The sequence below is a fragment of the Macaca nemestrina genome, chromosome 19, assembly GCF_043159975.1.
Source record: "Macaca nemestrina isolate mMacNem1 chromosome 19, mMacNem.hap1, whole genome shotgun sequence".
Classification (NCBI taxonomy): Eukaryota; Metazoa; Chordata; class Mammalia; order Primates; family Cercopithecidae; genus Macaca; species Macaca nemestrina.
In genome coordinates this window covers 5,754,082-5,772,063 of record NC_092143.1, presented here as the reverse complement: position 1 = coordinate 5,772,063, position 17,982 = coordinate 5,754,082, and the positions used below count along the sequence as shown (strand labels likewise).

Here is a 17,982-nt window from a genome sequence, read left to right as displayed (position 1 = left end):
AGCCACTGTTGCCTCCAAGAGCCTTTATTGAAGCCTTCCTCGCACCTGAGCTCCCTCTCTGGCTACTGGAGGGCCAGAGGAGTTTCTCCCACAGACTATCTGCCGACCCTGGCTCCTGGCTAAGTCCCTCAGAGCTGGGCTGGATCCGGCTTCAGCCTTCTGAGTGCAGGGCAGCCAGGGAGATCATGAGCGGCTCATCAGCACCACCTACTGGACGCAGTTCTTAATCAGCTCATGAATGGGCATTGCTCACCTTGACCTTGCTTTTAACCAACGCATAGCTTCCTCTATCTACAGTTTTCATACTCCATAATGTATTTGTATTGTCAAATGAGTGGCTATAGCTATGATTATTTGTATAATGACTGTATTGTGATATAATTCTTATACCTTACAATTGACCCATTTAAAGTGTGCAATTTTAACGGTTTTTAGTATATTCAGAATTGTACAACCATTGCACAATCGATTTTATAACATTTTTATCACCCCAAAGGCACCCCTATTCATTAGCATTCCCTTCCTATTTTCCCACTGGGTAACCACCAATCTACTACTTTCTGTCTCTATGAAGTTACCTACTCTAGACTGTTACGTAAATGGAATCACAATACGTGGCCGTTGTGTCTGGCTCATTTCACTTAGCACAATGTATTCAAAGTTTGTCTGCATTGTAGCATGTGCCAGTACTTCATTCCTTTTTATGTAAGATGAAAATCATTTTGTATAGCCAAATAATATTTCAGTGAAATATAGATTTTATTTATCCATTCATTCATTAATGAACATGTCTTGTTTCTGCCTTTTGGCTACTATGAATAATGCCGTTATAAACATCATGTACCAGTTTTTGTGTGGACATATGTTTTCACTTGTCTTGGATATGTACTCAGGAGTAGAATTGCTGGGTCATATGGTGACTCTATGTTTAATAGATGAAGGAACTTTCAGACTGTTTTCCACAGTGACTGCAGGCTTTTGACTTCCCATCAGCAGTACATGAATGTTCCAGTTTCTCTACATCTTTGTCAAAACTTGTTAGTGTCTGGCTTTTTAATTCTAGCCATCCTAGTGGGTAGGAAGTGGTGTCTCATGTGGTTTGATTTGTGTTTTCCTGATGGCTAATCATGCTAAGCCTAAACTTTCCATGTGTTTATTGGCCATTTGTATATTGTCTTTGAGGAAACATTTATTCAAATCCTTTGCACATTTTTAATTTGGCTTTCTTTTATTATTGAACTGTAATTGTTATTTATATTCTCAACATAAGTCCTTTATCAGATATATGATTTGTAATCCCCCCCCCATGCACACACACATTCTATGTGTTGTCTTTTCATTTTCTTGATGATGTTCTTTGATGGACAAATGTTTTTATTTTTTATGAAGTCCAATTTATCCATCTTGTCTTTTGGTGTCATATCTAAGAAACCATCACCTCATCCAAAGGTAGGAAGATTTACAGCTATGTTTGTTTGTTTGTTTGTTTTTAAGAGTTTTATGGTTTTAGTACTTTCATTTAGGTCTTTGATCATTTTGGGTTAGTTCTTATATATGGTGTGAGGAAGGGGGTGAAACTTTAACATTTGCATGTGGATATCCAATTCTCCCAGCATTATTTATTGAAAAGACTATTTTTCCCCCATTGAATGATCTCTGCACCCTTGATGAAAATCAGTTGATCATAAATGTGAGGATTTATTTCTGGGTTTTCAGTTGTATTTGATTGATATGTATGTGTGTCCTTAAGCCAGTTCACTCTCCAGAATATTTATAACTATTCTTAAACTTTACAATTTCCTCTCGATTATTCTCCAGCAAAATTCAGACTCTTATTAGAACGTTTTGATACATTCTCCTGCTTCAAAAAGAGGAAACTTCCAGAGGTTAAAACTTCTGCCCCGAATGCCTGCCCTTCCCCAAACTTACCCTTCCTCCCCGTCAGTGTTCAGCACCAGTTTCCTCCCAGACGCTGCTGTTGACCACCCCCACCCCATGATGGGACATGGTCTGCATTTCACGGCATGTCTGACTGCTTTCCTGACAGCTGGTGAGCTCTCTGTCTGCTCGGAGCCACACATTTTTCTATAGTTCTTTGGTTGGGTCCTCAACCACTGTGAGGCTTCCAGTCCCTGATGACCGTTGAGGGAATTCAGGCTCAGAGAGGTACCCAAAGGAGCACAACTGGGATCTGGCAGGGCTGAACTTGGTGCTGGCCTTCCTGACTGTTAGGCCTGTGGTCTCCCTGTGATGCCACCCCGACTGCACTGCTTTATCCACATGCCCTCACCCAGCATTGACTCTCACTCTGCTGCCTTATTTTGTGAACACAGGTTCTCTGTGGTCGCTCAGATTTTGTGCCAGCTGAATCCTAGCTGAAAAGTTCTTGAAGCCTGAACATCCCTGTAGCATTTCAGTGATGATCTGACAGGAGGTAGAACAGCCTGGGAGTGACTGTCCTTTTGGGCATGGGATGGATTGACCCCAGGTGCTAAGTGACACTCTGGTTAGGGAGATGCACTCTTTCTTGCCATCTGGGACATTTTCAGTAGGACTAGATGTTTTGTTGGAAGTGAATTCCTAGAAGAGACAGAACACAGCTCCCTGTGCACAATTTCATTTCAGATGCCTGTGCCATGTGTTGGGGGGCTCATCAGTTTGGATGCTCCCCAGCTCACCTTTGCTCCATGGGGGCTTGAGGCCAAGGGATGGGCAGGGGCATGGAGGAAGATTCAGCAATGCATTTGGGAACAGGTGGAAAGTGATGGAGGGGCCCTGCATGGTACCCCAACAAGGGAGGAGGTCTGGTTGGAGAAGCAGGTGGGATCCACCACGTAAGTCCTGGGGGGCATGGGGATATTTGCTTTACCACAAGGGCAATGGGACCTCTTGGAAGAGCTAAAACAGGGAGTCTTGCGATCTGCCCTGCCTTTAAAAAGATCACCCAGGCTGCTTCGTGGAGAGTGGATTAGAGGAAGCCATGAAAATGACAGAATGAAAAGAAAAATATTCAACCAACTGCTTTTCAAACAGCCTTGCAGATGCTCCATTGTAAAATAAGCAGCATTGGCGGGGCCACATCCGTAATGAGCGTCCTCTCATTGTGAGCACACCTGTCTCTCAAGGTCTCGGGGATGGCACTGAGACTTCACCAGCCTAGTTCCCTTTGTTTTCCCTGTAACCCCTGCTCACCTCCACCTATGGAAAGGTGGGCATTTAAAGAATCATAGATTAAACAATTATAACTTTATAATGTAAAACATCTCAAACATTTAAAACGATAAAAGATGGGATTCCAGAGACAAAACTAACAGAGACAGGCTGGGTTAAACTCGCCCCTCCTTCCTCCTGGTGCAGGAGGGTGGGTTTGGCTTCTAAAGTGGAGCCCAGCTGGTCTCCTGGGGATAGCGGGTGGCTTTCCTAGCTAAGAACCTGGCGTCGGGGGTCTGACCAAGGGCTGCAGCCCCCTTGGCCCTTCCCATCCCTCACTCCCTCCCTCCTCTTCTCCAGCCTCTGGTGGCTGGGGCTGCACTGGGGGAGATGTTGCTAATGGCCCCTCCAGATGTGCAGGTGGCCCCTGGGCCTGATGCCGGCAGCTCCCACTCCACACAGGGCTCTGGGGGGCCTCTGTGAAGGGGTGACCCTTGCCCACTTTGCCACAGGACCTTCCTGTCGGGCGTCAAGGAGGAATGCTGGCTCTCAGGCTCTCGAGGACTCCCAGGTGGAGTCATTCCAGCTGTGGATGGGCTGGGGAGACTGAGCAGGGGTCAGGGAGGGGAAAGGAGGGAGGAGGCAGGGTTGTGGATGGGTCTCTCAGAGACGGGGTTTCACCATGTTGACCAGACTGGTCTTCAATTCCTGACCTCAAGTGATCCGCCCACCTCGACCTCCCAAAGTACTGGGATTACAGGCACGAACCACCACCTCGGACCTTTCTCTTCCTTTCTTGTTAAAGTACTGTGATTTCAGGAGCCAGTGGAAAGAAACCCCACAACACTGGATTTTAGGCATTGCTCAGAAATTCCTTTGTCTAGTGCAGTAGTTCATCACACATGGAAGATTTTTGCGTGTTTGTTTTCGGTTCTACCTTGCTCTTTTCTGTCTTGTAAAGATCGTCCTTCACTCCTGGGCAGCAGAACTGGCCTCCCCAAGGGGCCAGGAGGAAACACCTTATCCTAGGAATAAATGGAATGATGTTATTTAAAGATGAGCTTGTTAACTCGATTTTTGTCTTATTAAAATTCTTTAGCATTGGAAATAAAGTGTTTGGGGAAAGACGTAGCAAAAAATAACATGTTTGGTTCTACCGCCTTGTGTTATTTTATTCCGACTGACTGGAGGCAGCTGTGTGAGATAACAACCCTTCTTGAGGAATTTGGAAGGTCCAAAGTCCAGCGACTGGTGCTGATTTTCATTCGTTCCTCCTGTGTCAACCCCTTCCAGGCTGCGTCCCTGCTGGCCCTGCTGCTGCTGCTGGAGGGAGGCATGTTCTCTTCACACTCCCCGCCCCCGGCGCCATTAGAGAAAGTCTTCCAGTACATTGACCTCCATCAGGATGAATTTGTGCAGGTAGGAGAAGGAAACTGCACACAGAATGCATAGATTACCTCCTTTGGTATTTGGGTGAGACAATTATTTGCTTGGAGATGTGGATATTTTTGCCTAATTCCATTTAAAATGCCTGTGACTGCTCATTGGGTTAAAAATCTTCAGTATTCATTAGATGGATGGAAGAGATCCCTCCTAGCCATTCCTCCTGCAAAGGGCACTGTCTCTTCATATCCAGCACACTTGATCCAGGGATGTCCACGCAGAGACGACCAGCACCTCCACTGAGCTCAAGTCTGCCCTGGTCCATCAGGTCGCCCATTCCTAATGCCACCTGACGTTATTGTAAGGCCTAGGCAGAGCTGGGGAGCCAGGGAGCTCTGCAAAGTTCAACAGCAACGTTTTTTATTTTGTAGTATGTGTGCAATAGGCATTTTATCTCCTCCATTCGTTCATTCATTTATTTATTTGTTTTGAGACAGAGTCTCGCTCTGTTGCCCAGGCTGGAGTGCAGTGGTGAAACCCCAGCTTACCACAACCTCCCAGGTTCAGGTGATTTTCCTGCCTCAGCCTCAACTTCCCAAGTAGCTGGGATTTACAGGCACCTGCCAACATGCCCAGCTAATTTTTGTGTTTTTTCAGTAGAGATAGGATTTCCCCATGTTGGGCAGGCTGATTTTGAACTCCTGACCTCAAGTGATCTGCCCCCCTCGGCCTCCCAAAGTGCTGGGATTGCAGGCATGAGCCACCGCGCGTGACCCTTTTTTTTGTTGTTGTTATTATTTTTTGAGACAGGGTCTTGCTCTGTCACCCAGGCTGGAGTGCAGTGGCACAAACACAGCTCACTGCAGCCTCGACCTCCTGGGTTCAAGTGATCCTTCTGCCTCAGCCTCCCAAGTTTATAATCCTCTGCTTCACCCCTAATTCACCATACAGGGTCTGTACATATACGGGGTGGGAGTGGGGTAAAGTAGAGGGAGGGTGAGGTGGAACGGCAAAAAGAGGGAGGCCTGGGGAGCAGGAGGAGACAGGAGGAGGAGTGGGAAGGCAGGAGCTTGCTGGAGCCCACAGATTCACCAGCTCCTCCCCAGCCCCGCTCTCCTAAGCTCTCTTGTCCCCTCTGTGGCCAACTGGTTCCATCCCCACACACCCCCACACATGTGCACACTGATGTGGTGTTGTCTGTGCTCACCAGACTGGGAGCTCCTTGAGGTCTCCCTGAACTTTGTACCCCAAGCCCCCTAAGTCCCTCAAACATACCCAAATCTACTGAACTTAGGGAGAAGCCAGCAGTCTCTGTTCTGTAAATTCCAGTTTAAAAATGTAAAACTAATATTCATTAGGATTAGATAAATGCCTTCATAATAAAAATGAAAGCACTACAACCAGGATAGAGAGATCAAACTCAAATGAGTCAGGAAGAGAAGTCTAAGATCAGTAAATCTGTGTAGTTTTTCATAAAAATGCTGACTGTCTCAGTATGAGCCACTCAGGTTCCAACACCGGTGTGTGAATGGTTCTTATCAGTCATTCATATCAGCCAGCACTGCTGGAGTGGCCGCCAGGTGCCCGGCACCAGGCTGAGGCTTGTGCACACGTTACCTCAGTGGTCCTCGCCATCACCCTATCGTTAGGGAGCGTTACTTTCTTGTGCAGATGAGAACACTCAGGCTAAGGGAGGTTAAGGAATACACCCAAAGTCACACAGCTATGACAGGCTGAGTTTAAGCCCGACGTCACAGTGCCTGTGGGATCCTAGGAGCGCAGGGAGGGGCGGGCCGGGGAATCTAAGTGCAGAGCATGTCAGAAGGGACCTGCAGCCCAGCAGAGGCCACTGTGGGGTTCAGTCATGGCCCGGAGGCTTCCAGGGCCAGGTGTGAGAAGCAAGGAGTCCTGGAGAAAGCTGAGAACGAGAACCCACCAGCTCTTCAGTTCTTAATTAGAAACAGTGGGTGGGGACTTGCCCTTCTTGACAGCCCTGGGGAACCCAGTGAGGACCCAGACCATTATCTTTCTCCCAGCCCACCCTGCCTGACCTTCTGTACTAACCAGGCATCTCTGGCCTCCGGGTTCCTGATTAAAACCCCAGCTATTCTATCTGTTACTCTTGAATGTCACAGTGTTCACTGGCACTGTCATAGGTCCTCAGGTCCTCAATCAACAGAAGAGCACCTGGGGACTCACCGTCTCCTGCCCTCCCCTCGCTCCCCCCGGAGCAGATGTGGGACCCCCATGCTAATGGCCTGCTTACTCTTCCTCCTAGACGCTGAAGGAGTGGGTGGCCATCGAGAGCGACTCTGTCCAGCCCGTGCCTCGCTTCAGACAAGAGCTCTTCAGAATGATGGCTGTGGCCGCGGACACACTGCAGCGCCTGGGGGCCCGTGTGACCTCGGTGGACATGGGTTCTCAGCAGGTGCTGTGGTGTTCCCGCCCACCGAGGGAGCAGCTACTTCTAGATGTCAATTGTGCCTTCCTGGGGGTGGCAAGGGAGAGGCTCACCCTGATCCTCAACCAAAACCCCCCAATTCCTAATGAAGATGAAGCATTCCCTTGGTCTTGAACGAAGCCGTGTTACTGCTTTCCAGTCCTATCAGGACTCCAGGGCTGGGACGGGCTCTTAGAAGCCAGTGCAGATGACAAGTGAAGGTCCCTTTATTATGGAAAGGACCCCCTTGTACTCTTCACTTCCTGGACACAGGTTCCAATTTCTTCTTTACGGAAAAGGAAATTGTCCTTTTCTTTAAATTCATATGCATCTTTCTCAAAGGTATTGTATCCGGAGCTGTGTTTTTTTCATCAGAACCGTCTCTTAGAACTCTACTCCATCACGAATGTCTTAAATCTAAGCACCTGCTGTGTTTATTTTAGCACTGAGGAACCTTGGGATCATCCACATTTTCTAGGATTTGTCCACCTAATTTAAGCCAGTTGTCATCTGCATTCTTTTTCTGTTCGTTTGTTTTGAGACAGAGTCTCGCTCTGTAGCCCAGGCTGGAGTGCAGTGGTGCGATCTCAGCTCACCGCAAGTTCCACCTCCAAAGTCCCGGTTCAAGCAATTCTCTTGCCTCAGCCTCCTGAGTAGCTGGGATTTCAGGCGTGCACCACTACGCCCAGCTAATTTTTGTATTTTTATTAGAGACAGGGTTTCACCATGTTGGCCAGGCTGGTCTTCAACTCCTGACCTCTTGATTTGCCTGCCTTGGCCTCCCAAAGTGCTGGGATTACAGGCATGAGCCACCGTTCCCGGCCCATCTGCATTCTTACTCAAGAGCACATTCAGCTAATGCTGCTAATTGTCAATGTGGATCTAAAGAAGTGCTTTACTTTTAATTAGGTTTGATATCTTAATTAAAAGCGTCTTGGCTGGGTGCAGTGTCTCACACTTGAAATCCTAGCACTTTGGGAGGCTACGGCGGGCGGATTACTTGAGCCTGAGGGTTTGAGACCAGCCTGGGCAACATGGCAAAACCTGTCTCTACCAAAAATACAAAAAGGTAGCCAGACGTGGTGGCGCACGTCTGGAGTCTCAGCTACTATGAGGAGGCCGAGGTAGGAGAATCACATAAGCCTGCGAGTGCGCCACTGCACTCCAGCCTGGGCGCCAGGACTGAGACCTGTCTCCAAAAGAAAAAAAAGTGTTTCATGGGACTCATTTTAGAGATGGAGAAACTGATGCTCAGAGAAATGACATGGGCTCTCCAAGGACCCAGGGATAGCCTGGCCAGGACTCCCAATATCATGTCTTTGAATTTTCTGGAAGAACAACACAGCGTTTTTAAAAATGTGATTCCTGATCATTTTGCAGCTGCCCGATGGTCAGAGTCTTCCAATACCTCCCGTCATCCTGGCCGAACTGGGGAACGATCCCACGAAAGGCACCGTGTGCTTCTACGGCCACTTGGACGTGCAGCCTGCTGACCAGGGTGATGGGTGGCTCACGGACCCTTACGTGCTGACGGAGGTGGACGGTCAGTGAGGTACCCGGGCTACAGTGTGGAGCTGCTGTGCTTGCAAGATTGAAGGGGTGAAGATGTGGCTCTGTCCCTGGATTTTGGGTCTCTCCCTGTCATTAAGAATGCACAGGCCCGGTGCGGTGGCTCATGCCTGTAATCCCAGCACTTTGGGAAGCCAAGGTGGTTGGATCACTTGAGGTCAAGAGTTCAAGACCAGCCTGGCCAACGTGCAAAACCCCGTTTCTACTAAAAATACGAAAAAATAGCTGGGCATGGTGGTGGGCACCTGTAATCACAGCTACTTGGGAGACCAAGGCAGAATTGCTTGAACCTGGGAGGTGGAGGTTGAGATCACACCATTGCACTCTAGCCTGGGTGACAGAGCGAGACTCTGTCTGGGAAAAAAAAAAAAAAAAAGCCTGGCATGCTGGCACATGCTTGTAATCCCAGTTACTTAGGAGGCTGAGGCAGGAGAATCACTTGAACCTGGGAGGCAGAGGTTGCAGTGAGCTGAGATGGTGCCATTGCACTCCATTCTGCCTGGATGACAGAGTGAGACTCCATCTAAAAAAAAAAAAAAGAAGAATGCATAGAGAGGCAGCTCTCATAGCCTACTGATTGGTTCACTGAGGCTGGTTTTCTTTCATTTGTGAAAAAAACAACACACTTTTGTGCCCCTGGACGGAGGTTCTTGAGTTGTGAGGAAAACAGTTGTCGAGGCCACACACTTTCCTTTTGAACAGTATCAAATGTAATTCGCATTTTATAAAGAAAAAGAAGAAAGGTTAATAGAGATATACACACATATTTTTTTCATTCTTCTACTAATTGTAAAATCCCAAAATGAGAGGCTATGCCACATGGCACTCCGCAACAAATCCCCGGTGGGTCTCTTCAGTGAACTTGGACAAAATAGCTAATTATTTTTAAGGACAGTGGGATCGGTCTATTGCAAATTTACTTGTCTTATCTGACTAGCTGACGACTGTACTATTTGTCAGGGAAGAGATCCAGGATCTCTTGTGCACGGTCTTATGTGTACATAAGAAATCATACTTTGCAATTTCATAGCCAGATTTGTGCCTGGAATATTATTTTAGAAAGCACTGTTAACATTAGTACCCATGAAACAACATTGGTTTTTAACTCACGTGGCAGAGGTGTCCACACTTCTCTGAACATTCTTCTTCCCTTTGTAAAGGGAAACTTTATGGACGAGGCGCAACCGACAACAAAGGTCCTGTCTTGGCTTGGATCAATGCTGTGAGCGCCTTCAGAGCCCTGGAACAAGTAGGTGACAGCTGTGTTCGGGAGGGAGGAGGAGGAGGATGGTAACTATAACTTACTTTGAGTTGTTTGCTGTGTTCTGAGCAAACTGCCTTAGGTCACTTATTCACTCCAACAGTCTTTGGAGGTGTGTGCGACAATTGTATCCATTTCACAGATAAGGACAGTAAGGCTTGGGAAGGTCAGAGAACTTACCCAGAGCAGTGCAGCTGGTGGCAGGGCTGATACTTTGAGGATGGATTCCAGCCTGCACTTTTAACCACGTTAAAAAACAAGACACAGCCAAAGACACAACAAGCCTGTGGCCAAGCTGCTATCTGATGGGACTTGTCTTTTTTTGTTTAATCCTTATTTTATCTTATCTTGTCTTTTTTAATCTTCTTTTTCTTCTTATCACAAAGTATGATTTGTTAGCAGAGACAAACACACATTTTTTAAATGTATCGGCTGCTTTGCAAATGATCAAGATAGGAATCTCCATGACATTCCACAGGAATCCTTGGATCTCTTCCCTGAGAGCACAGTGGTTCTCTTTAGATGTCCAAATAAGGGCTCTGGAGCAGAGGCAGGGGTACAGATTTGAGGAGGTGGGTCCCCTCTTTCCGGCCTCCAGAGGACATTGTTGGTGGACCCAGGTTTGTACCTTTAACTATCTCATGTTTCAACACAAGGATGGTCTTATCTCAAGGCACTCTTCTCCCGCTCCTGGCGAATGTACTTAGACACCAGCAGAGGACTGGATCTAGCTCTGTGAACTTGGGCAAGTGACTTGACCTCTCTGGGCCTCGGATTCTGTTCTGTGGAACAGAATCAGGTCAACCTTGGGGTATGGTTCCATCCGCCCTGTCCTGGGCACCGCCTCAGCCCTGTCCAAGGCTGCAAGGCCCTGAGGGCTGAGGGGCCTCCCTGGCACCCTGTCCTGCAGAGAAGACCCGGGCTTCTGAGGTGTCTTCTCCTGAAGATTATTTCATTAGGTGCCGGGGGCTTCCCCCAGAAGTTTATTTTCTCCTGAGACATAAGCAGATGGAGGGGACTTAAGTACTCTGACTCCACTCCTGAATCTCACAGAAGACACGCTCAGGAAATCAGCACAGGTCTCGGCGGTGTCCTGTAGACCCCTGCAAAGGTGTCTTCTTATCCATGGAGCTCACACCACCCATGCCCTGAGCATTCCGTGTGGCTTTGGTTTCTTTCTCTGTCTCCCTCCCTGTTTTTCCTTCTCTCCTTTCTTTCTCTTTCTTCCTCTCTCTCTCTCCTTCTAAGGGATAGCAATATTTATAAGATTGTTCCAATAAAAAGGCCAAAATCTGTTTTCCTTTATAAATTTCAACTCTGAAAATTACACAATCACAAAGAAAACAGAAGAAATATTCACTGCCCTGGACACGTCAGTTCATCTCTGAGCCTCACTTTCCTCGTCTGTGATCAAAGTGGGAATGGCAGTTTCTACCTCACAGGCTTACAGGGATTCAGTGAAGAAATATCTGCACTGGGGGTGGCGTGTGAGGTCCTTCGAGAGTGTCCCCTTCTTCCTCCCTCCCTCCCTTCTTCTCCTCTGCCCGTCTTGCCTACAGAGCTCTTAGGACACATTCCCTCCCTGGGTTATTTTCTAGGAGGCAGAGTGAGTACTAATATCCATATTTCACAGGTAGAGCAGTGAGCTGCCAAGGGGAGGCTTGGCAAACCCAGCTGCTAATGTATGCGGCCTGCATGCTGAGTGCTATGGGTTTGTATTTTATTAAAAGTGACTTGCCAGAAAATTCTTAGGATTTCCAACTACTCTTCAGCAATTGTTTGCTAGTTCAGTGTTCACACAGAACCTTCAGATATTAAGATTTCAGAACTTCAGATGGACTTCCTAAGACACACAGAAACACAAGGGGTACATATGAACAAATCACTGTCCCCCAAAAGCTCTTCTCCAACTGAATGACTGATTTTCTAATTTTCTCATTTTAATTACTACGTAACTTATTATTTTCTCATCCATAATCCTGTGCTCATGTTGCATTTGTTAATCTGTGGTGAGTCAAGCCCGCTTATTAGAACTGATTATAGTGTGTGCATGCTGTTTATCTGCCTGTAATCACTTTTAGAGTTCTGCACGCATCCTGTGCTCTAGGAAAAGACTTTGACCTCTCCTCTTAATGTGGTTCTCAAAGATATGAAGTTATAAATTATAAAGATACAAAAAGATCAAAAGCAAATGGGGGAAGAAGCATGTTGTAAAAATTTTAAAGGAGCTATTCCTTGCCCTAATATTAACTAAAAAAAAACCTCAAGTTCCATTTTGCTGCGAGATCAAAGCCTTCGAATAAGTTAAAAGGCAGATTGAAGTCACAGCTGAAAAATAACAGATACTGGAAGTAAAAATTAACCTGAGGCTTAACAATCTTTCAAAGGAGAAATTTCTCCTTTTTCATGTTCAGAATTATGAGGACAGAAAAGCCATTTGTAATTGCCTAACCTTTCTTGAAAAATTCCTTTTGGGGAGAAGGAGAAAAATGCCTCCCTCTGCGGCCACACGGGAAAGCTCTGTAGTATAGAATGTGCTTTCCTGTAGATGCCCCTTTCCCCAATTCTTGATCATAGCATTAAATTGGCAGGACATGTTGGAGGGCACGCACCAGGCGTTACCTTGAATTCTCCTTCACAACCATAATTACGACTCCATTGCTGTAACACAACTGTGGGGAATGCACATTCATACATTGAATGTAAATAATAATTTCATGTGTTTATGTTATATGCAAACAAATAGTGGATCTTCAAAGGTGAATGGGCAATGTAGTAGTCTGTTTTCACGCTGCTGATAAAGACATACCTGAGAGTGGGAAGGTTTAATTGGACTTACAGTTCCACATGGCTGGGGACGCCTCAGAATCATGGCGGGAGGTGAAGGTCATTTCTTACATGGCGGCAGCAAGAGAAAATGAGGAAGAAGCAAAAGCTGAAATGCCTGATAAACCCATCAGATCTCGTGAGACTTACTATCACGAGAATAGCACAGGAAAGACTGGCCCCCATGATTCAATTACGTCCCCCTGAGTCCCTCCACAACATGTGGGAATTCTGGGAGATACAATTCAAGTTGAGACTTGGTGGAGACACAGCCAAACCACAGCAGGCAACTTGTGCGATTTTTTTCTTCTGTTGTTACTTAGGATCTTCCTGTGAATATCAAATTCATCATTGAGGGGATGGAAGAGGCTGGCTCTGTTGCCCTGGAGGAACTTGTGGAAAAAGAAAAGAACCGATTCTTCTCTGGTGTGGACTACATCGTAATTTCAGATAACCTGTGGATCAGCCAAAGGAAGCCAGCAATCACTTACGGAACCCGGGGGAACAGCTACTTCACGGTGGAGGTATCCACAGAGAGCAGTGCGTGGATGGAGGCCTGTGGGGGTTGTGAATGGGAGCGCCAGTCCATTCTGGGATCTTGGAGAGGAAGAAAGAAAGCTTTCCTGAGGGCAGAGGCCTTACTTGGGACACACAGCCTTAGGGGAGGTGGGGTGGGTGCAGAGGTCTTGGGGTTTGGGGAGGTCATGAACCCCCTGACACTTGGAGTGGATGTGGCTATGTACCTTGTTCTGGAGAGGGGATTCACAGGGGTTTGTGACTCACAAAGCAAAGCTTGGAAACTCTGGCCATGGGATTTGCAGGCAGGTATGGCAGCCACAGGGAGGTAAGCAGACTGCCTGATCAATGCAGGGGCAACTGCTGTGTCCTGCTCCCGGCGTGGGCCTGCTGGCCGCAGTGGCAGGAAATCTAAGTGCTGTGGTTACAGGGAAGGAGAAGGAGCATTGGTGTCGCCCGAGGCCAGTATCTGAATCCTAGCTTCTACCGTGCCCAGCCTTGTGCAGGTGGCTTCACCTTGAGCCTTGGTTTCCCACCTTGAAAGATGGCACAATAACGCCCCCTCCCAGGATGGCTGTGTCATTACATGCAGCCTTTAGTTCAGGTTTGATGCATAGTCAGTTTCCTTCCCCTTTTCTCTTTTTCTAGTAATACAGGCAACCTGTGATAATGCGTAAGACTTAGAAAGTCCCTCCCGGGTAAATAGCTAATTATTTCGTCATTTCAGTCTGTTTTCTCATATAGCAATGTGTAGGCTGATAATCCATGCTCTATCCAATCCCTAGGCAGTTTTGAGATTCCGATGTGAGCACATACACGGAAACACATGGCTATGCATTTGAAAAACAGTGAGTGCCTTCTATTTGTCAGATAGGAGGATGCTAAGTCCCAGGGGTACAGAACTGAATAAAATAGTCTCTGCCCTCAGGAAGTTTACTTCTAGTGAGATACAGACACTAAAGAGATGTGGGAGTGACAGAGAAAACAGGAAGCAGGGACTGTTCTCTAGAACCCGCTTTCAGGAAACATGGCTGTGAAAAGTGGGACAGAGCTGGGATGATGGCTGGAGGAAATCCTTGGGAGGCAATCGACAGAGGCAGCAGTTGGAGACCTGGGAGGGAGGGGGAGGATTTTTGAGAACAAAGGCTCTGAGGAGGTGGGAGGGGGCGAGCTCCAGACCCATGGGAGGGAAGTAACCTCTTTTGTGAGGGCCTTGAGTAGGTAGAGAGCTCCAAGTCCTAGCGTTTCTTCCCTCTTAGCCTCAATTTTTTTCTGTTTAGCAGGAAGTGAGTGTATCTGCAGTGAAGTGATGGCTTGAAGTGGTCACTTTGGGACAGGGGGAAGAGAAGGGATGGGAGGATGAAGAAGGGCCAGGCAATGTTAAAGTCTGGAGTCATCTATCCATGCAAATTGATGGCTTCTGCAGCATGCTCAGTGGCCAGGGACAGAGAAGGCCTCGCAGGGGCAGACTGGCCCTGGGGTTGAGGTTACTCCAGAGGGTTGTGGTGGAGAAAGTAAGGAAGAGCTCATCAAGGTGTTGAGCAGAAGGGCTGAGGTGATCAATGGTGGTATTCAGGTTGAACAGGAGAAAACACAAATGCAGGAGGGCAACGTGGAACATCTTGGAAGGGTCAAGGGACTGACGTCTTGATGAAGACCGAGAACAGGTGGTACAGCAAAGTTACAAGAGAGGAGGAGGAGAGCTGTCATCAGGATGTGAGACAGCCAGCTCAAGGTTTCGAAGTAAGACCGTTCATACTCCAGAGTAATTTAGCTAGCATTATTGCCTAGTGAACTGAAAGTCTTAATGCTAAAGTGAATAAACCAAAGATTGCTCTGTTACTACATTGAAGATGGAGTGGAACACCATAAAGACCAGCTGGGCTGGAAGGATGGGAGGGAATGAACTGAAGAATCAACTTCAAAAAAGCCCAACCTGTAGAAATTGGTAATTGATTGGATATGGCGTACATAGGAGAAATCATGCTGGTAGGAAGTAATAGCAGAAGTGGTTGGGTTCGGGTCTAGATCTCCTGAGTTTCAGAAACTGGAAGCATGCTCGAGTGGAATGCACTGTAAGCACCCCAGAGTTTTAGGTCTGGTGTTTATGTAGTAGGTCAGACCTCCAGGGATGAACATTTAAGGGCATGGAGGTGTTAATAGTATCCCTGCCCTTAAATTATCGTGAGCACCGCATGGTCAGAGATAACCAGTTCCACACATGTTTGTGTCTTTCCACAATGTCAGGCTTTTACTGATGCTATCTCAATAATAAAAGCCACAGGCTCCATGCAGTTTCCAAGGAGGCAATTCTCCTTAGTGCCTCCCATTCACTCAGGAGTCAGAGCTGCAGGCACACAGGCCCAAGCTACTCCACAAGGCAGTCGATATTGTAAAGCATACATCGTTATATACCTAGCCAATATGTGAATGTTATAGACTGAATATTCCATAACAAACAAAGTAACACTTACCATCAAGAGAGAAGGAGCTGGGCACAGTGGCTCACGGCTGTAATCCTAGCACTTTGCGAGGCTGAGGAAGGTGGATCATCTGAGGTCAGCAGTTCAAGACCAGCCTGCCCAACATGGTGAAACCCTGTCTCTACTAAAAAATTACAAAAAAATTAACTGGGCATGGTGGCGTGCACCTGTAGTCCCACCTACTCGGGAGGCTGAGGCAGAAGAATCACTTGAAGCTGGGAGGCGGAGGTTGCAGTGAGCTGAGATTGTGTCACTGCACTCCTGCCTGGGTCACAGAACAAGACTCTGTCTCAAAAAAAAAAAAAAATAAATAAATAATAAATAATTTAATAAAAGAAAAGAAAAGGGATAGGAAAACAGGTTAATGAACCAGTCCAGGGAGTGTGACATAGACAAAAAGAAATCCTGGCCTGGCTCGGGTGGTCCAGTGGTCTTGTAAGGAAGAGCCTTTGATTTGGGCAGAACCTTTGGTGGCAGATGCTGGGTTCTTAGCACAAGTGACAGCAGGACCGTGTCTGTTAAGTTTTGAACTGCTGACGTCCTGGTTGTTTTATGACTGCCAAGTCCTCTGATGAGAACCAATAGTGGAAGAACGTGTTTGGTTATATCCTTATCCAGCTGGATGCAGTCTTTATTGATCAGGCAGAACACCTAGTCCCTGTTGGCAAAGTGCCTTAGGAAATGTAAGATGGAGTCTTTTTCTAAGGTGGAGTCACTCTTATGTCAAGGGTGCTGTATACATAAATGCTATCCTGTGAGCTCTTGAAGCTCATGTAGAGGAAGGATGAGCCAAGTATTAAGCTTTAGAGGTGGGAGGAAGAAAAGATGTTATTACAGGAGATATCAATAGAATTGTCCTGCAGGCAAGAAAAGAAGAAAGAGAAGAAAGCTTCTCAGAAACCAAGGCAAGAGAATTTTTCCAGAAAAAGGAGTGATCAACAATATTGGATGAAACCAAAAGGAAGACAGCTGTGTAAACGTCAATCATTTGGCCAAGGAGAGCCTCGTGATCTTGGCTAGAATAAAGTTGGTGGAAAAGCTGGGGAATGAGTCAGCTTCAGGGTATTCAGGAGATGGTGGGAATGAAGCAATGGACAGCGGGTAGGAACTCCAGTCCCCATGACTGAGAAACACGGAAAGTGAAGTCAGGTCTGGAGGTCACCTACCTGAGTTCTGAGGGACACATGCAGATATGTATTTCACCACGTGAAATGCTTCCACTAAAGCAACCAAGGCAGGAAGTATATCTCTTGCCTTTTATCTACTCTACAGGTGAAATGCAGAGACCAGGATTTTCACTCGGGAACCTTTGGTGGCATCCTTCATGAACCAATGGCTGATCTGGTTGCTCTTCTCGGTAATGCCTTGTTTTGTTTCACTTTTTAAGCATCAGGGATCAACTAAAAGACAGTTCTACTTGATTCTATGTGCCTCTCCTTGCTTTCTGAACCAGCTCTGAACAAGCGTGTAGATGCTTAGATTTTCCTCCCCTTGGCTAACTGTTCCCTCCTCTTTTAAGTAAGTCTGCAAAACTCTTCTTCAGTTCCTCCGTTTTCTTTTATTGGACATTGTGACACATCCAGCCATACTCAAGGACAAGAGGGCAGAGACTCAAAGGATACAAAAGACTAAGAGGCCACCCTGACTCCCTTACTGCTGCTCCTAGAATGCTGGGCCGGGTTGGGTGTGGTATTCCCAAGCCAGTTGAACCACAAGTTCAACTTCGGTAGACCTGGCATGACTTTTTGACTGAAGATAAATCAACAAAGGGATGATCAAAAGGAAAAAGAACTAAGTGACACACCAGATGAGGCCCTTCCCCCACTTTCTCAAGAGCATCTCATTTTTCACGACAGACTGGCCCTTCCGCAGACCAACCCACACCTTGTAGCATGTGGGTTCTGCGTGTGGATGACTAGTTGTGTCCTCGCTCTGCCACAGACCACCTGCGTGACCTTGGCGAGTTACTTGAGTTCTCTAGTCTTCGGTTTCTCATTTGTAAAGGGGCACAATCTTCTATTTACCTAGTATTGCTTTTAGGATGCAAAAAGGTGATGTGTGCAGAGCACTTGTCATGGTGGCTGGAATGCAGCATGTCCTTCAGTGAGTAATGGCCTGCCCTGGCCTGACTCCAGAAATGGTGTCAAATACGTCAGCACCACTTGGCTTCATTTTCCAAGGTTGCTGTGGCCCTGAGTGGCACAGCAACACTGACGAGTTCCCCGATTGTCCTGGTGCTGTCCTTGATTTCCCATGGATTGCTGGTGTGTGCAGTAGGGAGTTGTGTGTTTTTCTCGGGGAGCCTGTTTGCCCAGGCTCAATTCACCTACAGCTCTTCTAGGCATCAGGGCTGC

General features: G+C 47.0%; 1 protein-coding gene across 1 annotated transcript in view; it reads left to right on the top strand.

Annotated features, from left to right (window-relative positions):
- LOC105489329 (carnosine dipeptidase 1) overlaps positions 1-17,982 on the top strand; it is a 47,522-nt gene that overhangs the window by 16,116 nt on the left and 13,424 nt on the right. The window contains exons 2-7 of the mRNA XM_011754070.3: positions 4,444-4,569; positions 6,812-6,961; positions 8,354-8,516; positions 9,703-9,791; positions 12,953-13,153; positions 16,901-16,985. Coding sequence (XP_011752372.1) covers positions 4,444-4,569; positions 6,812-6,961; positions 8,354-8,516; positions 9,703-9,791; positions 12,953-13,153; positions 16,901-16,985 — 814 coding nt within the window. The remainder of the gene's footprint in view (positions 1-4,443; positions 4,570-6,811; positions 6,962-8,353; positions 8,517-9,702; positions 9,792-12,952; positions 13,154-16,900; positions 16,986-17,982) is intronic.